At 45.3% G+C, this 25364-nt stretch overlaps 1 protein-coding gene across 2 annotated transcripts in view; it reads right to left on the bottom strand.

Moving 5' to 3' along the window:
• Positions 1-1191: 1191 nt before the first annotated feature.
• PHF11 (PHD finger protein 11) overlaps positions 1192-25364 on the bottom strand; it is a 32732-nt gene continuing 8559 nt past the window's right edge. For both annotated transcript variants that reach the window (XM_065859938.2, XM_065859917.2), the window contains 8 exons: positions 14787-14894; positions 13916-14049; positions 11840-11886; positions 8269-8327; positions 6748-6811; positions 4755-4877; positions 3331-3402; positions 1192-1833 (listed from right to left, as the gene is read on the bottom strand). In XM_065859938.2, coding sequence (XP_065716010.1) covers positions 1694-1833; positions 3331-3402; positions 4755-4877; positions 6748-6811; positions 8269-8327; positions 11840-11886; positions 13916-14049; positions 14787-14894 — 747 coding nt within the window. In that variant the 3' untranslated portion in view covers positions 1192-1693. The remainder of the gene's footprint in view (positions 1834-3330; positions 3403-4754; positions 4878-6747; positions 6812-8268; positions 8328-11839; positions 11887-13915; positions 14050-14786; positions 14895-25364) is intronic.

A 25364-nucleotide genomic window follows, 5' to 3' on the forward strand; every position in this document is an offset into this window, starting at 1 on the left:
GAGTAGTGAGGGGGGTTGCAAACTGGCTTAAAGAGAGAAGCCAGAGAGTGGTGGTCAATGGTGCGGAGTCCAGTTGGAGGCCAGTACCTAGTGGAGTGCCTCAGGGGTCAGTACTGGGGCCAATATTATTCAATATATTCAGTAACGGTTTGGATGAGGGAATTGAGTGCACTATCAGCAAGTTTACTGATGACACCAAGCTGGGAGGAGTGGCTGACACGCCAGAAGGCTGTGCTGCCATCCAGCGGGACCTGGACAGGCTGGAGAGGTGGGCGGGGAATAACCTAATGAAATTTAACAAGGGAAAGTGCAGAGTCCTGGATCTGGGCAGGAACAACCCCAGGTTCCAGTATAGGTTGGGAAATTACATATTAGACAGCAGTGTAGGGGAAAGGGACCTGGGGTTCCTGGTGGACAGCAGGATGACCATGAACCAGCACTGTGCCCTTGTGGCCAGGAAGGCCAATGGCATCCTCTGGTGTATTAGAAGGGGGGTGGTCAGTAGATCGAGAAAGGTCCTCCTTCCCCTCTACTCTGCCCTGGTGAGACCCCATCTGGAATATTGTGTCCAGTTCTGGGCCCCTCAGTTCAAGAAGGACAGGGAACTGCTGGAGAGGGTCCAGCGCAGGGCAACAAAGATGATTAAGGGAGTGGAGCATCTCCCTTATGAAGAAAGGCTGAGGGAGCTGGGGCTCTTTAGTTTGGAGGAGACTGAGGGGTGACCTTATTAATGTTTATAAATATATAAAGGGTGAGTGTCATGAGGATGGAGCCAGGCTCTTCTCAGTGGCAAACAATGATAGGACAAGGGGTAATGGGATCAAGCTGGAACACAAGAGGTTCCACTTACATTTGAGAAAAAACTTCTCAGTGAGGGTACCAGAGCACTGGAACAGGCTGCCCAGGGAGGTTGTGGAGTCTCCGTCCCTGGAGACATTCAAAGCCCGCCTGGACACGTTCCTGTGCGACCTCACCTAGGCGTTCCTGCTCCAGCAGGGGGATTGGACTAGATGATCTTTCGAAGTCCCTTCCAATCCCAAACATACTGTGCTACTGTGAAGCATTATCCTTTCTCAATGGTGAAAGGAAGACACAGTCCAGTGTTTGATTCCTTTTCCATTGTACATGTTGTTTAGAGTATGATGCCCAACCATTTCTGGCAGTGTTTCACTGCCACTACAGCAGAGCTCATTATACATTAAGCAATCAAGAATCATTTAATTATAAAAACAAACTCTTGTTTATAATTCAGAAGACTTCTTCAAGTGCAAGTTCTGCTGATTTATCTTCTTTGGAAAGCCAAAGCAGCAACATGATCCATCCAACATCATTGTCTAGATGCAGAGAGGGAAGCAGCTACCACCCACAGTCCAAGTGACTTTAACCAGCATGCTGTGGAAGCTGATGTACCCTCGTCTTCGAGAAAAGTGTCTTCATTGGAGGGCTTTGTCAAGCTTTAAAAAAAAGCTAAATTTGGTGTATAACACTTATTGGTCCATGGTAAAATTTAAAGAAAGGGACAACTTATAATTATTGCAACAGTGAAGTATAAAAAAGGAAAACACAGAGTTCCATCTTGTGTCCCTATCTTGGGGGAAGGGAGGGGAATTACTTAGACACTGACAGATGTGCTCTATAGTTCATATCATCAGAAAATCCTAAATACCGACACCATTACAAACAGACTTAGGGGTTATTCAGAAATGGTACTAGATGTACTAGCAGTGTTCTCCTGGGGAGGAAGGACGACTTCTTTTAATTCCTGCAGTAGCTCAATCTTGTTATCCAGTCTTTTCCTGCTTTCCAGAAGCTCACGGATTTTTTCCTCTGTTCCTATAATGAAAAAAAAAAGGGGATAAAAGCGTTTATTCATATGTAACTATTATTAATTTAAAATACATGTTATATATGCATTAACACTGCAGAGCCTAACAATGCTTAGTTTAACCTACAATAAAACCCTGGAAGACAGATTGGGACACAAGAAAAAAAAAAAAGGAAAAAGCCCTCTCTCTCCTTCTCTCCCCACAGTTTCACTTGCAACTAACACGGTGTTCATTCCTTTCTGACTGATCCATTTTAAGAGCTCCTCTTGGATCAGTTTTGGAACCAACTTTGATGTGTGTTTTCATTATTAACCTTGAAATTAAAAGTAGGGTGATGGTATCAGGAAAAAAGATTCTGTGATACAGGAGGAACTGAGCTGCTGCAGTAATGGGGAATCAGAGAGGACAACTTTTACATGAGAATCACATGGTTGAGTGTGTGTAGTTGCCAATATCAAGAATTTCTCAAGTAAGTTGAGAAGAGGATGAAATAATTGATGCAGCTGTGGAAGAAACAAGTGTGATCCAAGGTTGTGTCACATGAGGAATTATAAATGGAGATGTTTTAATGCTCTCAGATGAGGCACTGGTGGAAGCTTGTGTTGGATAACTTTGCAATGCCAGTCACTCCCATTTCCAAAAGAGGAATTAAAATGTGATAAGAGGAGACTAAAGAGAGGAGCCTGGATTTTTCAGTCAAGTAAAGGTGGAATGGGAAAACATGCAAACATCATCTTCACACACTGAACCTCAGTGCTAACTGATTAAAACCCATTTCCCTTTCCCACAAGGATAAATTAAAGCCAAATTTAGAACAACACTGTTAACTGTTAGAGGGTGAAATGGGAGCAAGAGACCTGCCTAGCTGAAAATCAGTTTTAACCTTGTTGCTTTCGATAGCTGAGACTGGAGTCCAAGCTCCAGCATCTCCTTCCACACTGGTGGTCCCAAGCGACTGCTCCTGCCCATGTTTTCATTTCACTCTATGAACATTCTCAGCTTGTTTTTCAAAGCACCTTAGTTAAAAGTGCCATCAGGTTCAGGTAAGCCTGCTCAAGGCATTTAGTGCTCTTAACTGAAACACACAGCCAGTCTGAACAGTAGGTGTCAACCGGAAGTAGAGCTGTGGCGCAGACAATCTGCAGAAGTGAGGCTGTGGAGAGGGAGGGAAATAACCTGCAGAGGCAGGAGCTGAGCTCCCCTTCTCCCCTGCAGGAGAGGGGAGAAGGACCAGGGACGCTCCTCTGGGGCAGAGACCCTTTGGTCTTTTAAAGCTGCGGAACTGCCACTTGCCTCCCCTTCGGGTCAGCCAGCTGGACTGGACATACTGTATTTCTAAAGATTCAGGTAGCAATGGCTTTTATTCAGTTATGTATATAGTGTTGAGAAATCATTTCTTGGGATTTTCATGTTAAATAGTCATTTTATCAAAATCCTCAGAACAATAACTTCAATGTCAAAAACTATCCCAACTGCTACTGCTCTGACAGCTTTTTTCACATACCTGAATGAATATTTGTCAGTATATTTTCAAACAGTCCACAGTCGAAGAGTGACATCACTGTCTCTTCATACTCTGGGGAAAGAGAAAATTTGGTTTAATATTACAGGGTAAAGGTTTACAGAACCCTCACATTAATGCAGAGCACTAATTAGAAGTAGTGCAAAAACAGTAATTATTTTATATCATACCGATTGCTTGAGGTTTTAAGATGTCTTCCTTCTCATCTGATCTATTTGAGAAAGAAGGATCAATCTGTCAATTCTACTTTCTTTGTTTCATACAGAAAATAGGAAAGGGGACCTATTGTAATTCCCTTTTTGGGTTTGTACCACATGAACAGTCCACTTAAAAACAAGTGATATACTTAACTCATATTTCATTCCATCGTGTTAGGACTGTACATGTAACAGCAGGGCTGACCGTACCAATTTCTCTTGATAGATCACATGAGAGGTGGCACAGTGCCATCGCTGCCCCGTGTTAAAAAACAGCCCAAAATTACACCTCAATTTCATAACTGGGGCTTCCATTGAAACAAAGCATGAAATGCCTACAGAGCTTGCACGACCGTTAAGAGACCTGCTTAACGGTGAAGACCTCTGAACCCCTTATGTGTCCTGGACTTCACGACTGCTTCCAGCAGCTGCTGCCGTGTTACACACAAGCTGCTCATCAGGAGGATTTAGCCGGGTGGGACATTTCACTTTCCATGCATATGCTTCAGTTATTTTGCATAAATTAGAGTTCTTTTGCCAAAGGTACTGTTCATAACTTTGTAAACCTGGGAGGACAATAGGAGACAAAGGTTTGACATTTTCTTTTTTAACTGTGCTGTGGACAATGCAACATCAGAGTGGAATCCTCCAAGAATGAAGTGGTTCACACAAGCTGATGTTTAAACCAATGAAAGCCCCAAATACACACTAACAGTTGACCATAAAGTTCTAATGAATAATCCAAAGATTTAAAACATATATACTCAGGGATTTCTCCCTCAAAAGAGTTTTGTTATTTCCAGACAGCTGCTCTCTCTGTGAAGCTGCAAGAACAACACAGACTTACGATCCAAATAAAACCTTCTGGTTGTCTTCAGGACCTCTCCCATCTTCAGTGCCTGGGAGAACAAGTTTGGCTGAACCCACCTATGCTTATGCCAATGAGTAAAAAGGTGGCTTCAAAAATTCAAAATTAGGTCTTACTAGAGCATGCTGAGTTGGCAGCCTGCCAACTGACACATCTACTCTGTATCTACTGACACAGGTATACCATAAAATACTCACTGTCGACCTGCTGTGCAGCTGCAGAAATAAGACAGGACTCAGGTATTTAGCACCACAGAAGCCTCCTCAGGAAAGCGACCCAGTGCCTGGTATTCTGATCAGCGATTCTGCTCAGGGAGCAGAGTCCCCCAGGGGTCTCCATACCTGTTTCTGAAGTGTTGTCATCCATCAGTTTTTCCTGCGCCAGGTGAAGTGTGTCCAGCATCTCTTCAAATATGTCATCCAGAAGCCCAGCTTGCTTGCATTTTCTAACAAAGTCTATTTGGACTGTTAAAACAAAAAACCCAGAAGTGATCTGTAAAGTGGCCTATACTCGCTTGCTTCAGAAACTATAATCAAATTTTGGCTCAAGTCCCCCTTCCAGTGAAAAATGCTTATGCAAAGCTCCTCCAGCTACTTACTCAGCCCTTTTCAGCGGGAACAGAAATGTGATCAGGCAAACATAAGCATTACACTGGGTATGAAACTACCTAAGCTCTAGATTTGGCTTCATTCACCAAAAGCAAATATCTCCACAACTCCAAATGCATCATTCCTAAACCCTCCCAATACTCCCTAATATAGGAAAGCAAGTGATTTGTCTTGCTTTTTTTTTTCCTTCTAATTCTCCGGACCACACCGTGGACTGAACAGGCTAAAGGATAAAAAACAGTGCAAAGAGTGAATTGGGGAATCCAAGTATTGGATTTGGTAAGAGAATTAAGGCTACTTTTACTCCAAGTGATTCAGGCATTAAACTCATTTATTACAACCCATTTTATATACCTCCTTTGTCAGATTTGAATTGCTAGGGAAATAACTACCTATTTTTTTCTTCATCTCAGAGCAGCAAGTCAGTGACAGGTTTCAGTAAGATCAATTCAATGGGCTGTTCAAAAGGAAAGAGCTATCAGACAGCTGACAGAAGTCTGCCAGTATTAAAACCAATGTTACTTTTTACTGAATGAATTTGTGAGAAAAGAAATGTCATTTCACTTGCACTAGATGCCCTACAAAGTATTCCAGGATGGTAGTAAAAATTAAGGAAAGACACTAGGAAACCACCTACTGTTCCAACACCATGCTCATATACTAAGCACAGTCATAGGAAGGTGAATAATCATAAAATCATAGAATAGTTTGGGTTGGAAGGGACCTTCAAAGCTCATCTAGTCCAACCCCCCACAATGAACAGGGACATCTTCAACTAGATCAGGTTGCTCAGAGCCCCATCCAGCCTGGCCTGGGATGTTTCCAGGATGGGGCATCTACCACCCCTCTGGGCAACCTGGGCCAGTGTTGCACCACCCTCAGTGTAAAAAATTTCTTCCCCATGTCTAACCAGAAGCTCTCCTCCTTTAGTTTAAAACCATTACCCCTCCACCACTAATACCTTCTAAACTTCCAAGCAACAGCAGGACTTTTGGGGTAATATGAAAACTGCAGAACTGAAGGATGGGTCCAATGGTTGATTTAACTGTTTTAACACGTATGTATGCAGTAAAATCCTATATTGACTTAAGCACCCTGTGTACACCTAGGGCTCACAAGGTAAGACAAGCATGTCATGGCAGCAGTAACTGTAGCAGTGTTTCGTGAGCCCCATTTTCCCCCCACGAGCTGGAGCTCCTGCTCGAGGGGTGCTGAACTCCCCTCCCACTGCTGGGTCACCGCTCAACCCCCTTCCTCGCAGCACCTCCTCTGCTGAGCCCTGCCAGAACTGCTCCCCTTGCCTCCTTCCAGAGGCACTCAGAGCAAGGAGATGGACATGAAGGACTGAGTGCCTTTTAAATTTAACTATATTGACAGGGAGGAGGGGGGGGCAGGCAGAGGCATCCCTGTTTGCTGGAGACACACTGCTGAACTCAGCAGCCAGACAAAGCAGGGGCCTTATAAAAATCCTGGTGAATTTACCAGCTCAGGTCTTGCAGCATCTTCCAACCAAAGCAGAGATTCGTTCACTGCACAACTATTAAAAGCTGCACAGTCATTCTGCAAATCAGACTTCTGCTCCCTTGTCAGAGCATGGAAAGTCACTCATGTCAGGAGAATAACAAAAATACATTTGCAGCACCACTGCTATCAATGGCTTCCAAGGTCTAAACTTCAACACAAAAGATCACCATATCTCCTAGTTGTTCTATAAAGTGAGTCACACCTTTATGCCTGTTTTTTCTTTCCAGTATTCGTAAACTGTCTTCTTCTGCTGTTTCTTCTGTGCTCTGTAAGAAAATCAAAACAACATATTTTTACACCATACTGACATTCACTGCTCTGTTTTCATTATCTTACCTCTATATTGGCAGAAAGATAAAAAGCAGCACAGATTTCTGTGAACACAATTGGCTTCTCTGCACAGCTAACAATATTCCTCTCTACTCCGTTTTGCAAAAAAAAAAAAAAGAAGCAAAAACTGCTTCAAAGCAAGAACTCTTTCAGAAAAGCCCAACACCTGGGACACCACCCTCCTTAATTATTATTGCATTTGCAAATAGCACAGCCCTGAACAAATGCCCACTGCCAACTCACAGGGCAAATGATGTTCAGTTCCCTAGACCAGCTGTAATGGTAGAAATTATTTGAGAGAAGGGGACATATTTTTCTTTTCATTTGGACAGGACACAGTCATTTTCTGTTGTTCCGCGCCATACCACAGTACAACAAATTATTCTTATGCTCTGTCACAAAACTCCACCAGTGTAAAAATGCAATGCTTACACAATGGTAAGCAATTTATCCTGCAGTGATAACACCTTATTTTCAGTGTTTGTATTGATTTCTGAGATCGCTAGCACTGGAGAGCGGCAGAAACAGCACATTGCTGGGGGTAACAGGTGACACAAAGCTATAGTACCATGGATGTAAGTGGATTTCCAGCTGATAAATTCTTTGAAACAAATAACCTTCCCTTCTGAGAGTGCAAAAGCTGCAAAAATCCCCTCGCATGGCCTCCCTTTCATCTCAAGACCTGGGAAAGGCAGAAGTTTTCCCAAGGAAAGCTGGATGCCAAATCCTCTAGGAAGCAGAAATCTGGACACCCACAAGAGCCCACGGGAGTTCCCATGCATACTTTCATGAAGCCAAAAGAATCGCCTCTAAACTTAAGCTGTTTTTACAGGTTTTCTAACAGCAGCCCCTAAAACAACTGCCCCTGCAACCAGAGGGATGCCCTGCTCAATAGCTCCCAAACCCTTGGAAATGCCATCTCCACCAGCAGAGCTGAGAACTGCCAGATCAGCAACGAAAACCAGACACATTTACTGAGTGCAGGCTCCCAGACAAGGACATGCTGGTTTAAAATGCCAAGTGACCCTCCAAAAGCAGCTTTTCCTGGAAACTGTGTCAAGCCCTAAGCAAATCTGAGGGCCACAGTACTTCCAAAGAGAAGGAGTCCCCAAAGGGAAGCTCCTTCTGATCACGTCAAGATCACAGCCTGGCTCAGTGGTTCCTGTCGCATTCGTGCCACGTTACCCGATGGCAGCGCTGGCTCTGCCTGGAGCAGCTCCACATGGAAACAGTTTTGTTTTGACAGAATGACAAGATCAAAACAAGGCAGCTGTAAAGGAAAAGTTACTGCTTCCGTGAAGAAGTCTCTTTCTGAATCCACCATCAAAATACTCCACTAAAGAAAAAGCCAGATGTGGGGTCCTCTTTCAGAACTACTTAAAGTCAGAATTACCATTTGTTCCGTGATGGTGGAAGACTTCAATGCATGTCTTCTCCTTTTACTAGCTGCACCTAGGAATCAAGAAACAAAGTGAGAAATGTGCCAACCTCTGACGCTTTCACATCATTGAAATTCTCTCTTTTCCCAAAAAGCTACGAAAGTGAGGCACTTTGGGTGGCAAGGCAAGACTATGCTTCAGCTTCCCCAAATACTTGAGGTTTCAGTGGAATTCACATTATTTCCATGTAAGAAAAAACTACAAGCCTGAACCATTAGGAAGAAGTGCAAATCACTGTAGCATTACAATACCACTTCGCCTTTTAAACTCAGTGTAAAGTAAATTCCAGCTTTTAACATAAGATTTTAGACTGCAGCAGAGTGAACTGATTCTCCCCGACAGCAGCACTAGCTCTGGGTGGTAAAAACATCAGGCAAATTTATGAAAGATGACTGTTTGTTTTCAGTCAATCCTTGTTAATGTTGATACATGCTCAAATCTAAGACTACATAAAGAATTATTTTAGGTGCCCAAAGACATATAAATGGCATTACGGTTTTCATCAATAAAATGACCTCCTAAAAAGCCTCCAAAAGCAGTTTGACTTGTAAGTTTAATAGTATTTACGCTACAAAGTATTTTTAGTGATGTGGTACGGGATCTCTGCAGAATCATCTGCTTTTGCTCTGTCCTTTCTATCAGCATGCACCAGCCACCTTCCAACATCACACCTGGCAGCTGCTGCAAACAGCTGTAGCATCACAAGCAGAGGAGGGTAAATCTGGCAAGAAAGACATAACAGGAGCAGAAAAAGCCAGAGAAGAGTTCAACCACCCACCAAAACCAAGGTTTTTAAATGCAGTGGGGTTACTATGCCCCCCTCCCATTGAACTCTACATCCATTGGGCAGCACTTAGTAAGGTTTTTCCTACTAGAAACAACTCTATTAAGAGGAATGTTTACAAATATGTAAAGGGTGAGTGTCACAAGGATGGAGCCAGGCTCTTCTCGGTGACAACCAATGGTAGGACAAGGGGTAATGGGTTCAAACTGGAACACAAGAGGTTCCATTTAAATTTGAGAAGAAACTTCTTCTCAGTGAGGGTGACAGAGCACTGGAACAGGCTGCCCAGGGAGGCTGTGGAGTCTCCTTCTCTGCAGACATTCAAAACCCGCCTGGACGCCTTCCTGTGTAACCTCATCTGGGTGTTCCTGCTCCGGCAGGGGGATTGGACTGGATGGTCTTATGAGGTCCCTTCCTATCCCTGACATTCTGTGATTCTGTGAATGAGAAATTACTGTTGGTACAGGAAGACAGTTGAAAGATTGGGGTTTGGTTACTATTCTCTGAGTGTGGCGCTGTACATTTTCATTTTTCATGGCCTGAAAGGAAATCACTTCATCCAAAATAAAGCTGGGTGTCCTAATTTGCAGCAGTCTAGGAGATGCTGCTGCAGGCACCAAGCATTGCTTGTTGTCTCACATGACATCTTTGATCTGCAGTAGGATTTTCTCAAATCTTCCTGACACCTGTTTTAGGGATGCCTTATAAAACATAAGGAACATAGTCGAAAGAGCAGCCTGACCCTGATCCCCACAATGTCCTCTGGTCTTCTACGTTTGTAAGGTTTTGGGCACACCATACATTTCCAGTTAAGCAGAGGCTGGAGCCTGTTTTCAAGTCCAAACTGCCATCCCATCCCTGCTGTACAGAGCTGCAAGGTGACCTCTTGGCTCCTAAGGCACCAGATCTTCCAGTCACACAGCAGAGCCCTGACATTTCAGCAGAGGAACACTGACAGGAATTTTCCTTGACTCCGTTTTCTCCAAGCTACTGGGGTAAACAAGCCTGGAGAGGTAGCCCTTTTGTACCAGCTCCTGCTCCCACACAGCCCAGTGCTGGCACAGCCTGCCCCAGGGGAACAGCTGAGCTACTTTGCCCAAGTTGGATTCTGAGTCAAAACTCCACCATGGAGCGCTTCCATCCCAGCCTGCTGGCAAACACACTGAGCACGGGTGTCCCCTGCTTGCCCACATGGGCCAGGAGTGGGCCAGACAGAGCACTTGCTCCTTCAGCCACCTCACCAGCAGATAGCCCTGGCTGTTCTGAGAACCATACAGGCATCTTAGAGCTGCTCAGAGGCAGATGTTGGGCTTGGAGAACCAAGTGTCATTTACCCAGCCCTCAGAGCTGCTCGCCACCTCCTGGGGTACAGCTGCTCTCTGGGTGTGGGTGAAGCTCATTCAGGAGGCAGGGCAGACACTGCCAGCAGAATCCAGCTACCTGTCATTAACAGAGGGTCTCCAGATTACGTGTCTCTGGAAGATCTCCTCTAGGAGAAAACTCTTCTCGGGGAACAGGCCACACATTGTACATGCAGCAGTTGAAGACCCTAAGAACTTCAACCTCATAACATTTAAGCCTTTCTTATGAAGTAGTTGGTCTAACACCTGAATCTCATCTCATCTCATACTGGAAATAAAACAATCCTGGCCTTGTCTAGTACCTGGGCAGGAGACCACCTGGGACCCTGGACAGACCAAATAGACCAACAACCATGAGAACACAGAAATCAAATTAATTTTAAAAAGGGAGGGAATGTCAGGCCTCAGAATTATGGATAAGTAAAAAGCAAAACTACTAAGTGAAATAAGAAGCTGCATTGGGTTCCTGAACGACAGCAATATCAGGTGTTAAACAGACTATATGTCTGGCTAAGAAGCCCCAGACCCTGTGACAATCACCTAATCTGACCCTTGAGCGGCATCAGGGTGGAGACGGACTTTGTCAAGATAAGCCAAACTTCGCTAGACTTCAGCGGGAGCACACCACTCCTAGCATTAGTGCTCTCAGTTTCATTGAGCTTAACTTCAAAGTGAAGGCCAGCCTAGGACCCACTCCATTTTGAGCAGGATTGTATGCATCACATTAACAAAGTCGCAGCTTTGGTTGGTTAATTCAGCGAGATTCCTGACTACTTCTGAATCAGCAAGGGCTAGGACTGCCCAAGAAACCTGCATTTTCATAGCATAGGAAGCAATCCTTAAAGAGGGGTGGTATAACCCTTCTGTTACACTTAAGAAGCTCTTTGGGATCCTTCGGAATGAAAGGCCCTATTTAAAAAGCTACTGCGGTGAATGCAGAAGATGGAAATGTGAACGTTTTAACATAACTGCAGATCAAAATCCCAAAGTGACCACTCCTGTAACAGCCCTCTCTTTGCTAATTAAGTGCAAGTTTGTGGATCACTTGTTAGCATGGCTCTCATCTCTCACATGGGATTTACAAGCTGCTTGGGCCTACTTGCCTGCACACAGTCAGAGTAATTCCATCAAGGATCAGGTCCACAGTGTCAGTTTTGAGGGAGAGCCGGGGAAGATAAAATATAAACATTTCCTACTTCAAAAAGCCTTCCTGATTTTTGTGCATATGAATGGATCTCAACCAAACCACTCCTACAAGGTTAGAAATCCACCACTCAATATAGAGGTGGAGTAACGTTTATTTTGTTCAAATGAGTTACTGACTGTAGGACGCAAACTTTTAAAACAAATGAAATCAATGAAGTCATTAAAGAAACTCACCATAATGATTGGTCCTATTGCCTGGGTCATGTTTTGGGCAGAACACTCTAAAATTTAAGTTCAATTTTAAGAAAAAGAGAAGAAGTATTAATAAATATGTAAACAGTTATGCTGACTGATTTTAACAGGTATTTCCCCCTCTTTTCATTGAATGTGAACTGAAAGATGCTTAAAAAAATATCATTATTTTTGTTCAGCATTACCTACCTTGGAAATCACCTGCTGTACAGTCACACAGACAGACAAGCTTGTATTCATATTGTTAGAGCCTCAGCTCTGAACACTGAAGCTTTGACTTATCAGTTTAATTAGCCCCCTTCGGACTGTTCTAAGCCTGAGTCAAACACATTTCATCTGCTGTGAAAATCACTGTGGCCAAGTTACTCTTACTGAAACGCCTTATTAAAATGAGGTTCGTGCTGTCAAGATGAAACACCACAGTACTAATATTGATCACAGCTCCTGCAATTCTGCCCCTTTGCCCTGTACCACTCACACCAGGTCCAAAACTTCTCCAGATGTATCTGCTTACCAGTCAACTTGAACTTACAAGCCCTGCACAATGTGCTGGCACAGCCACAGGGCCCTGCACCATCAGTTACTGGTCAGAGATCTCTGTGCCCTAAACCCTCCCCTTTCTGCCACCCAGTGCTGCTGAGGTGGTCCCCAAATCCTGAGGAAGCAGGGGACCGTGTTTGACACCCAGCAGCTTGAAGCTGCTCAATCCATTCATGCCTTAAAATACTTTAATAGTATGCAAGATGGGATTATTTTCTTTGGTTCCAGGAGAGCAACACAAATTCCTTGGAAGAGGCAAAATGCCACAAATACAGCTGGAAACATTCCTTATTTTCTGGATACAATAACAGGGAACATGAACCAGCTTCTATAGCCTGCCTTTCTTACAGAAGGATCCCAAATCACTTTTTAAGCAAAATTGCCTTATCAAGAGTGTGGTTTAGCTCATTTCTTCATTACGAATCCATTTGCCAAGACTAACACTCAAGTGTCTGGAAGCAATTTTTAAAGAGATCTGCATTTGCTAGGACATTTTCTCATTATTGTCATTCATTTATCTTAACAAAATACAAGCAGAATCATAGTCTGTTTCCCTGATCAGCCAAGCTTTTTTTGTATGAAACTCATTCTGATCCACAAAAAACCCAGATCTATGCATGCCTAACAATTCAATCAGAAAGCTAGTAAGTACTGGAGGCACCTTACTTACACCCCTGAATTTGTAATATTACCCTTTACAGGCTGCTTTTTTCCTCCTCTTCCTTTAATTCTATTATTTCTCAGTTAAAAACAATCTTCCTAAGTACAGAACCATCTTATAAAGGACAATACCTTTTACTACTCAGGCCACTTTAGTTGGAAGCACTTCCCTAATGTAATTTTTGCAAGATGACAGTACCATTTACACTTATTTCCCCACTTCTCATCTTACTAGCCACTTCCACAGCTCTGTATGCCTTCTCTTTTTTGTTCTGTTCTACTTGTTTTGATAATCATTTCTCATCAGCACAACAATGGCAACTCAGAATTTAAAGTCTGTTTAATTGTGTTCATGCTAGCAATGCAGTTGAAGGTCATTGGTGGGAATAAAAAGTTCTCTGCTCGCACAAGGAAGGAAAAATACCAGAATTTGCCTAATGTGAACAGATCCAGAAGTGCTATAACCTGCTCTGTGCTCAGACCACATTTATTGAAGCTTCTGAGCCAATAGAAATCGAGAATTTGAGTGACATTAAAAAAAATCTTGGTCCCTGAAGACTAGCTAGATGGTCTGTAAGGACTGACTTCCCCAGTTTTGGCCTAGTGATCTTTCAGCTGCGTTGCAGGCTTAAACACAGTGTAGATTCCTTCCCACTGCTGTGGTGTTTTCCTGTTAAAGGAGAACATTTTCCCTATTGCTTGTGAACAGATAATGGAACATCACTTTGAGAGGGCGACATACTTCCTTGTCAAAAAAAAAACTTAAAAAAAACCAAACATACAATTTTTAGTTCTTTCTTCCTGACACCACCACCAAAACCTTGACAATAATTAGTGAGAAAATATTTGGTTAAATACCGGTAGACTCCATTTACTTCATCTGTTTCTATCGTTGCATCATCGCAGAGTGCACAGAAGTAGTGATAACTCCTGCGACAGGCTCTTTCCTCGCATCCCACAGTGGCTCCTTTCTTGCGACAGAAGTTGCACACCTAGAGCAGGATGAGATTTAGCAAGTAAACATGACAGACAGCTGCTGAAAATCTTGCCACAGAAAGCAAATACTCCCCTCTGTGGGAAAAGAAAATCTTTCATTGTGCGTCACTTCTGTATCAGGAAAGTTTGCGTCTGCAAACTCCTACCCCGGCCGTTATTTCAGCTGCCTTTTTGCTGTCTCACCTCTATTTTGAACTGCTGAATTTTGTAAAATGATGCAAAGACTCATGTGGGAGCACTGGGCAACTTCCCTCCCTCTCCTAAATCTTGCCCAAGTTATTTCAATATCTATTGGTAACAGTGCTTGTATTTATGTTTCCTAGGCTAACTTCGTAGTGAAAAGAATTCCACTCGGGATGGAAGGAAGGAGGGCAGCTGAGGACAAAGCCAATAAGAAAACCTCATATAAATTACCTTCCTTCTGCTAAAACCAGGTGTTTCCCTTTACACTTATGGATTGCACAATTTTGTTTCAGGCACGGGCTCAGTCCACTATCAAAGTCTCTTAGGAAACTTAGACTAAGGACTTAAAAGCCAGAAAAAACACATTTTAATACAGAATTAACTAAATTTCACCAAACACAACGTCAAATCAATGTTTCTAATTCTAAATCTGTAATCTCCCTAATCTTAGTAGATGCTTTCTGCACTTTTTTTCAAGCATAAAACAGGTCAGACAACCTTCAGTACTATGAGATAGGACTAAGTGCAGATTCAGAAAGAAAATCCTTACCAGCCGCTTTCCTCTCTTAAGTTCTTTCAATACTGATGCCACATCAAACCTTAGATCCAGATTATTTGGGTTATACTCTTCAGATTCCACAAATCCTGAGGAAAATAACTAAAGACAAAAGAGACAATATTAAGAATTGATAGAAGGACTCAGTCACCAGTGCATTCCAGAGAAAAGAGAGGAAGAGTACATAAAATCATTTTGGTTGAGACCCTTAAAATCATCGAGTCCAACCATAACCTAATTCTGGCACTAAACCGTGACCCTGAGCACCACATCTACACATCTTTTAAACACCTCCAGGGATGGTGACTCCACCACTTCCCTGGGCAGCCTGTTGCAGTGCCTGACAACCCTACCCATGAATAAATTTGTCCTAATATCCAACCTAAACTTCCCCCAGTACAACTTGAGGCCATTTCCTCTCCTCCTGTCAGTTGCTACCTGGGAGATGAGACCAACACCCTCCATGCTACAACCTCCTTTCAGGTAGTTGTAGACAGCGATAAGGTCTCCACTCGGCCTCCTTTTCTCCAGGCTAAACAGCCCTAGCTCTCTCAGACGCTCCTCATAAAATCATCTTTTCTTCTTGCACTTGCCCTACCTAAGAAAGGCTGATTTTTGTCTGTAGTTTTAGTGTTTTGTTGTTTTTTTTTTTTTTTTTTTTTAAGAGGTTTCGCTTATGTTGAAGAAGGAGATGGGCCTAAAACTTTCCACAGTCAAAGAAGTTCCTCTTCCTATATATTAACAGGAGATTTCTGAAGATAAATAGGACAGTTTTGAAGGTGAACTAAGAAAAGATAACAAGGTGAGAAAATTAAGTTAGCAAGAAGCATGAGTGAAGCAGGTCTGGAAGTCCACACTACCCAGAGTAATAAGGAGAAGCTCTTCAGTTGACAGACCTCCACACCTTGAACATCTTGTTATCTGCCCAGTTGTTCAGCCTTACAGCTTGTGGCAGAATGCAAACCCCCCTCTCTCCCCCCACCTCCTTCAATATGGAGGGAGTAGGCACATCTCCCTGTCTCTGCTACTTGAGGCTGACGGCTTCTTTTGTTTGGCCCAGAGCACCCTGGCTAGGGCCATTAGGAGAAGGGAGTGCCAAGGCGCCAGTGAGCCGCTGGGCGCCTGTGACCAGTGTGGGGGGTGTTTGGAGGCTTCAGGGGCGCCCCACACACGGTGTGGGGGTGCAGAGAAGCTTCTAGAATGCCTACAGTCAGGTCTGATCAGCCAATAAAAACGGGACTCTCGTCGAGACTGAGCCAGTTGTTGCCGGTCTCTCGGAGCTACGAGCAAGATTCTGCTGCTGAGACCCCGCCTCCCCGGGATGGAGACCCCGCTTGCCTTGCCGCCACGTGCGTAAGTAAAACACTCGCACAATTGCGAGTGTATTATAAATTTACACTCGCGGAATCGCGAGTGTACGCTTTACCTTTATCTCTCTAAGAATAATCCAGAAACCGGATTCAGGCAAGTGTGTACTCCTCTGGGACTCGAGGGTGGTTCCAGCATAGTTTTGGGTGAAGCCACGTGTATGTACTCTGTGGACCGCCTGTTGTACTAGTTGTTACCCCTTAATAATTTTCCTCAACTGATACCCGAACCTATATTTAAGTCACTTTTGGAGTGTTAAAACCCTGTTTCTCACTGGTTTAATAAAAGTTGTTTTGGACCCTGTTGTCCCTTAAATCAGCCTCGGGGTGCCTCCGTGACAATTTTGGCGCAGCGAGCAGGGTATCAGATATGGAGGAATTATTTAGAGGGTTGTTTAATGTCTCTGCAGTAACCTGGGGTCTTGCCGTAATGTGGATCGCGGTGTGTTTCAGTTTGGGTGTTTGCTTAAAGGTAGCACAGGATTTGTGTAAAATTAAGCAGCGAATGGAGGAAAACCTTTCGCGGGAAAGTGAAAAGTTTGACTCTCTGATACAGGACTTTTCTCGGCAAAGCATACGGTCGGATTTGTTAGAACAGAGATTTGGCTTGTTAGAACAGAAACTTGTTTTTTTGGAACAAAAACTTGAGTTTTTGTTAATTAATATGAGAACTTCCTCTAGCGTCTCCCCAGTTCAGGTGTGCCCCTCGGCCCCCCCGTTTCTCGACAAAGATACTGATTCTGAAAACAGTGTTGATGAAGGGGGGGTAGAAACAAAGGACGTGCGTCCTCTTATTAGAACTGAAACACATACGGATGGACGAGGCAAAAATCCACGCACGGCTACCCATAGCACGCCATATTCAGGACTGGAGCTAGGAGATTTACAAACTAGATTCTCACGCAAGCCGGGCGAGACAGAGACTGAATATCTTTGGCGCGTTTCACTTACCGGGGGTGATAGGATATTATTGAGTAAGGACGAGGCCACCGGCTTCTGGGGCCCAGGGGTATTTTTAAGTGATGGTCCGGATGGTAATCACTCCATCACATCTCGTGTAGCTTACTGGGCTGGCGGTATAGATCCCAGGGAACGTGGGGAGCCAGTTGCAACTGTTGTAAAAGGCTTATCAGATCTTGCTGAGGGAGTTCAAAAGGCGGCTTGTATACAAGCAATGTATGAAAAGGGCCGGCAGTCCCCCCCTATAGCGGCGCCGGTGGATCCGGTCCACCTTCGGCTGCTTATTAAAGGATTACCGGATGCCTTAAAAATATATGTCCAGTCCCTTAAGGAGAAAATTCAGGGGACTATTGATCGTAATAAGCAAAATCCCCGAAGTCCTCCTGAACATGTATTAACCTGGGCGGAAATTTTACACAATGTGGTTACACATGGGCGCGAGATGGGGTGGGTAGACCCGAGCGGCGGCCCGTGCAGAAGCCGGACGGTCCGGAAGACGAGCCGAGCCGAGCCGAGCCTCTTCAGAGGCCGCCCCCCCCGTCCCAGAAACCGAAGCGTTTTGGCTGCCGGTCAGATCAGAGCAGCAGCTTGCAGCAGAGCAGCCTCTGGCGCCGCGCGGCTGCTCTGGGTGTGCCCCGAACACTGCTATATAAGCTTTCCACCGAGCACCTACAGGAGCTGGTGGAATACTTAGAGGGAAGATCAGAGAACAAAGGGAGCCAAAAAACTAGTAGAAGCGGATGGGAAGCAGGACCGCCCCACCCGCTTTGTATTTTCTTGCCAATGGTCCAGTGATAAAGAACCATACATACATATCCCCGTTGGTCCAAGGCGAATAAGTGTGAAATTTCTAATTGACACAGGCGCACAAATCAGTGTTTTGAACAGGCGGCAAGCTGACAAACTTGGGATTAAACCATCAAGGAAAGCCATCAATATAGTAGGGGTAACAGGTGTAGCAGAGAGATGTCCTTTAGCTCGAACCCACCTTTTGCTACCTGGGGAAAAACGGACAACAGCTGTGGAAGTTGCCCTGAGTCCTTATAAGGCAAACATATTGGGATTTGATATTTTGGCGGGTAGACGGTGGTGCTTACCTAATGGGGAGATTTGGAGCTTTGGAAACCACAGAGCGGAGGTAGCCCGTATTAGAATATTGCCACTTACCTCTGCACCCTTGCAGTTCGAAAGAACTACTGACGTTAGGATTTTGCAACTTGCTCCTGCTCTACCCACATCTACAATAACCTGTACTCCACAGTACCCCCTGCCAAATGCAGCAAAACGGGGCATTACGGAGGTTATTAATGATCTTGAAAAAAGACAAATAATTAGCCGCACCCATTCTCCCTATAATTCTCCAGTTTGGCCCGTTCGCAAGCCTGATGGGCGATGGCGCCTAACTATTGATTATCGAAAACTGAATAGTAACACTGCACCACTAACAGCTGCCGTCCCAAACATAGCCTCAGTGGTGACTGTAATACAAGCAGCAGCCCACCCATGGATGGCTGCTTTAGATGTTAAAGATATGTTCTTCATGATTCCCCTAAGGGAAGAAGACAAGCCACAATTTGCTTTTACCTGGGAAGGGAAGCAATACACTTTTAATCGGCTTCCTCAGGGGTACAAACACTCTCCTACTATTGCCCACAATGCCCTTGCTGCACTCATTGACACTGTACAGGTACCCTCAGGCATTTGCATATATCAATATATAGATGACATCTTAGTGGGTGGAAACAATAAGGAACAGGTGGGGCAAGTAGCAGAAACTCTTTGGAATTTATTAACACAGAACGGATTAGATATTCCACCGTCCAAGCGCCAGGGTCCCAGCCAGGAAGTTAAATTCCTAGGGGCTTGGTGGATAGGAGGAGCCATAGCAGTGCCTGATGATGTTCTGGCTACTATAGACAAGGGACACACCCCAAACAGCAAAGCGAACCTACAATGCCTGTTGGGTACATTAGGGTACTGGAGAAAACATATCCCAGGATTCTCAGTGATTGCCCGTCCCCTATATGACCTACTCCGAAAAAACAAGAAATGGAATTGGACTCTACAACATACAGAGGCCCTTAATGTTCTAAAAGATGAACTTAAAACCTATCAGAAATTGGGCCCACTACATCCACAAGACCCATTGAGAGTGGAATGGGGGTTTGCAGAACATGCCTCCTATTGTGCCATATTCCAAAGGGGTCCAACAGGGCCAGCTAGACCTTTGTTGTTCTCTTCCACCGCATTTAAGGGAGCTGAACAACGATATTCGGAGTGGGAGAAGGGGCTTCTCTCACTTACCCGAGCAGTTAAGGAGGCAGAGAAACTGTGTACGTCACAGGAAGTTATTGTACAAGGCCCTTTCCCTCTGTTGAATTCAATCCTTAAAGGGTTACCGCCCCCTGAGGGGGTGGCACAGAAAGCAACAGTACGAAAATGGTACGCCTATTTAGAGGGAGTTAGCCAATTGTTACTACTAAAGGAGGGTTCTGTAAAAGTTTCAAAACTTCAACAACCTGTGAACGCTGATCCGGTCCTGTTGAGCCTGCCTTATAAACCCTCTCCTATTAAAGAAGCACCTAAGCTAACTCAGGACTCAGACACACAAGGAGTCTGGTTCACTGATGCATCAGCCCATCGGGTAGGGACAAACTGGCAGTACAAGGCAGCAGCATTGGAGATTGCTACTGGAAAAAGAATAACAGAGGAGGGGGAAGGTAGTGCTCAAGTAGAACTGCGTGCTCTTTTATTAGCAGCAGAAGGAGGAGCCTCCATGATTTACACTGATTCCTATGCAACCTATAAGGGTGCCACTGAATGGATATGCCAATGGGAATCTAACCAATGGGAAGTAAATCGCACCAAAGTGTGGAGAGCTGAAGATTGGCAAAGACTATTAGAAATTGGCAGGTCACGACCTTTGAGTGTGGGTTGGGTAAAAGGACATGCAAAGGATGGAACCCTCGCTGCCAAATGGAATCAACAAGCTGACTTTCTAGCCCAGATCAGGCTGGCTGAAAGCATACCAGAGGAGTGGGCACGGTTAGCTGAATGGTTACACCTTAAGCGAGGCCATTCTGGAAAAGCAGATCTTTATTACGAATGCCGATCCCGGGGTTGGCCAGTGTCCATGGGAATATGTGAAGCAATTCTCACAGCCTGTCCACAATGTCGGATCAGACTTAAAGCTGATCACCCAAATCAGGCCCCGGCCCTACATATCAGGCAGGACAAGACTCTCTGGAGCACGTGGCAAATTGACTATGTCGGGCCACTGAGACCCTCTAATGGAAAGAAATACATCCTGGTGGGGGTAGAGGTAGTATCAGGATTATCAATGGCCACTGCTGTCAACACGGCCACTGGAGATCAAACCGTGCAAGCGCTGTGTGGGTGGTTTGGTATCCTACCCACTCCTGAGAATATCCAGAGTGATAATGGCACACACTTTTCAGCTGCCGTGGTTCAAGACTGGGCTAAGGGAGAAGGTATTAAGTGGGTGTTTCATACACCATACTATCCCCAAGCCAATGGGATCGTGGAACGAACCAATGGTTTGATTAAGAAGTATGCAGATGTATCACGACACAACTGGGACAAGCGATTAGCACAAGCTGTCTTCCTTGTCAATAACCGCTGGGGAAGCTATGGGAGCCCCAAAATCAGGGCGTTCTGTCCTGAAAAGCCATTGACAGACAGCAACTTGACAACCAACACAGAGGAAGAGCATTCCTCAAAAATACAAGTGGGCCAGCTTGTCATGGTGAAATTACCGTCTATTGGTATTGTACCCATGACTCTAGCAAAACCCAGAGGGTTATATGCCTGGGAAGCCCTTGATGAGAATGGGAAAACCCACCGTATTAGTGCTCGGTGGATAGTTCCAGACTACTAACCCTGAAAGCCCGGTTCCTCCTCGAGGACCGAGGTCTGTTCTTGTGTTTTCTTGCAGGGCAAAGGACAATGACGGGGTGGAAGAGGATCCAGATGCCTTGGAAACGAAACGACACCAGCAATGACGGGGTGGAAAGGGATCCAGCTATCACCAGCAAGAGATGGAAGAGAATCCAGATGCAAGCCATTCAGAAGGAAGGCAGTCACAGGAATGGAAACACTAACGAACTGTGACTGATGTTTGGGACTCAATAATTACCTTGGGCAATTGTTGATTGTTCTAATTATTTCAATTCTATTGTTGATTGTTATTAATAACTGCGTTGCAGGGGTAAGTCAACCCATGAGATACGGTGATCCACAGTGGACATTAAGGCTCACCGGCAGAAGTGTCCCCTTTTTACTTTGGAGGCAAGAGGTGACTGCACCACCACTCCAAAGTATCAGACCATGACTGTAGTCACGGGGTGGATTGTGGCAGAATGCAAACCCCCCTCTCTCCCCCCACCTCCTTCAATATGGAGGGAGTAGGCACATCTCCCTGTCTCTGCTACTTGAGGCTGACGGCTTCTTTTGTTTGGCCCAGAGCACCCTGGCTAGGGCCATTAGGAGAAGGGAGTGCCGAGGCGCCAGTGAGCCGCTGGGCGCCTGTGACCAGTGTGGGGGGTGTTTGGAGGCTTCAGGGGCGCCCCACACACGGTGTGGGGGTGCAGAGAAGCTTCTAGAATGCCTACAGTCAGGTCTGATCAGCCAATAAAAACGGGACTCTCGTCGAGACTGAGCCAGTTGTTGCCGGTCTCTCGGAGCTACGAGCAAGATTCTGCTGCTGAGACCCCGCCTCCCCGGGATGGAGACCCCGCTTGCCTTGCCGCCACGTGCGTAAGTAAAACACTCGCACAATTGCGAGTGTATTATAAATTTACACTCGCGGAATCGCGAGTGTACGCTTTACCTTTATCTCTCTAAGAATAATCCAGAAACCGGATTCAGGCAAGTGTGTACTCCTCTGGGACTCGAGGGTGGTTCCAGCATAGTTTTGGGTGAAGCCACGTGTATGTACTCTGTGGACCGCCTGTTGTACTAGTTGTTACCCCTTAATAATTTTCCTCAACTGATACCCGAACCTATATTTAAGTCACTTTTGGAGTGTTAAAACCCTGTTTCGCACTGGTTTAATAAAAGTTGTTTTGGACCCTGTTGTCCCTTAAATCAGCCTCGGGGTGCCTCCGTGACAATTTTGGCGCAGCGAGCAGGGTATCAGATATGGAGGAATTATTTAGAGGGTTGTTTAATGTCTCTGCAGTAACCTGGGGTCTTGCCGTAATGTGGATCGCGGTGTGTTTCAGTTTGGGTGTTTGCTTAAAGGTAGCACAGGATTTGTGTAAAATTAAGCAGCGAATGGAGGAAAACCTTTCGCGGGAAAGTGAAAAGTTTGACTCTCTGATACAGGACTTTTCTCGGCAAAGCATACGGTCGGATTTGTTAGAACAGAGATTTGGCTTGTTAGAACAGAAACTTGTTTTTTTGGAACAAAAACTTGAGTTTTTGTTAATTAATATGAGAACTTCCTCTAGCGTCTCCCCAGTTCAGGTGTGCCCCTCGGCCCCCCCGTTTCTCGACAAAGATACTGATTCTGAAAACAGTGTTGATGAAGGGGGGGTAGAAACAAAGGACGTGCGTCCTCTTATTAGAACTGAAACACATACGGATGGACGAGGCAAAAATCCACGCACGGCTACCCATAGCACGCCATATTCAGGACTGGAGCTAGGAGATTTACAAACTAGATTCTCACGCAAGCCGGGCGAGACAGAGACTGAATATCTTTGGCGCGTTTCACTTACCGGGGGTGATAGGATATTATTGAGTAAGGACGAGGCCACCGGCTTCTGGGGCCCAGGGGTATTTTTAAGTGATGGTCCGGATGGTAATCACTCCATCACATCTCGTGTAGCTTACTGGGCTGGCGGTATAGATCCCAGGGAACGTGGGGAGCCAGTTGCAACTGTTGTAAAAGGCTTATCAGATCTTGCTGAGGGAGTTCAAAAGGCGGCTTGTATACAAGCAATGTATGAAAAGGGCCGGCAGTCCCCCCCTATAGCGGCGCCGGTGGATCCGGTCCACCTTCGGCTGCTTATTAAAGGATTACCGGATGCCTTAAAAATATATGTCCAGTCCCTTAAGGAGAAAATTCAGGGGACTATTGATCGTAATAAGCAAAATCCCCGAAGTCCTCCTGAACATGTATTAACCTGGGCGGAAATTTTACACAATGTGGTTACACATGGGCGCGAGATGGGGTGGGTAGACCCGAGCGGCGGCCCGTGCAGAAGCCGGACGGTCCGGAAGACGAGCCGAGCCGAGCCGAGCCTCTTCAGAGGCCGCCCCCCCCGTCCCAGAAACCGAAGCGTTTTGGCTGCCGGTCAGATCAGAGCAGCAGCTTGCAGCAGAGCAGCCTCTGGCGCCGCGCGGCTGCTCTGGGTGTGCCCCGAACACTGCTATATAAGCTTTCCACCGAGCACCTACAGGAGCTGGTGGAATACTTAGAGGGAAGATCAGAGAACAAAGGGAGCCAAAAAACTAGTAGAAGCGGATGGGAAGCAGGACCGCCCCACCCGCTTTGTATTTTCTTGCCAATGGTCCAGTGATAAAGAACCATACATACATATCCCCGTTGGTCCAAGGCGAATAAGTGTGAAATTTCTAATTGACACAGGCGCACAAATCAGTGTTTTGAACAGGCGGCAAGCTGACAAACTTGGGATTAAACCATCAAGGAAAGCCATCAATATAGTAGGGGTAACAGGTGTAGCAGAGAGATGTCCTTTAGCTCGAACCCACCTTTTGCTACCTGGGGAAAAACGGACAACAGCTGTGGAAGTTGCCCTGAGTCCTTATAAGGCAAACATATTGGGATTTGATATTTTGGCGGGTAGACGGTGGTGCTTACCTAATGGGGAGATTTGGAGCTTTGGAAACCACAGAGCGGAGGTAGCCCGTATTAGAATATTGCCACTTACCTCTGCACCCTTGCAGTTCGAAAGAACTACTGACGTTAGGATTTTGCAACTTGCTCCTGCTCTACCCACATCTACAATAACCTGTACTCCACAGTACCCCCTGCCAAATGCAGCAAAACGGGGCATTACGGAGGTTATTAATGATCTTGAAAAAAGACAAATAATTAGCCGCACCCATTCTCCCTATAATTCTCCAGTTTGGCCCGTTCGCAAGCCTGATGGGCGATGGCGCCTAACTATTGATTATCGAAAACTGAATAGTAACACTGCACCACTAACAGCTGCCGTCCCAAACATAGCCTCAGTGGTGACTGTAATACAAGCAGCAGCCCACCCATGGATGGCTGCTTTAGATGTTAAAGATATGTTCTTCATGATTCCCCTAAGGGAAGAAGACAAGCCACAATTTGCTTTTACCTGGGAAGGGAAGCAATACACTTTTAATCGGCTTCCTCAGGGGTACAAACACTCTCCTACTATTGCCCACAATGCCCTTGCTGCACTCATTGACACTGTACAGGTACCCTCAGGCATTTGCATATATCAATATATAGATGACATCTTAGTGGGTGGAAACAATAAGGAACAGGTGGGGCAAGTAGCAGAAACTCTTTGGAATTTATTAACACAGAACGGATTAGATATTCCACCGTCCAAGCGCCAGGGTCCCAGCCAGGAAGTTAAATTCCTAGGGGCTTGGTGGATAGGAGGAGCCATAGCAGTGCCTGATGATGTTCTGGCTACTATAGACAAGGGACACACCCCAAACAGCAAAGCGAACCTACAATGCCTGTTGGGTACATTAGGGTACTGGAGAAAACATATCCCAGGATTCTCAGTGATTGCCCGTCCCCTATATGACCTACTCCGAAAAAACAAGAAATGGAATTGGACTCTACAACATACAGAGGCCCTTAATGTTCTAAAAGATGAACTTAAAACCTATCAGAAATTGGGCCCACTACATCCACAAGACCCATTGAGAGTGGAATGGGGGTTTGCAGAACATGCCTCCTATTGTGCCATATTCCAAAGGGGTCCAACAGGGCCAGCTAGACCTTTGTTGTTCTCTTCCACCGCATTTAAGGGAGCTGAACAACGATATTCGGAGTGGGAGAAGGGGCTTCTCTCACTTACCCGAGCAGTTAAGGAGGCAGAGAAACTGTGTACGTCACAGGAAGTTATTGTACAAGGCCCTTTCCCTCTGTTGAATTCAATCCTTAAAGGGTTACCGCCCCCTGAGGGGGTGGCACAGAAAGCAACAGTACGAAAATGGTACGCCTATTTAGAGGGAGTTAGCCAATTGTTACTACTAAAGGAGGGTTCTG

This window comes from Patagioenas fasciata, chromosome 1 (assembly GCF_037038585.1).
Source record: "Patagioenas fasciata isolate bPatFas1 chromosome 1, bPatFas1.hap1, whole genome shotgun sequence".
NCBI classification, from domain to species: domain Eukaryota; kingdom Metazoa; phylum Chordata; class Aves; order Columbiformes; family Columbidae; genus Patagioenas; species Patagioenas fasciata.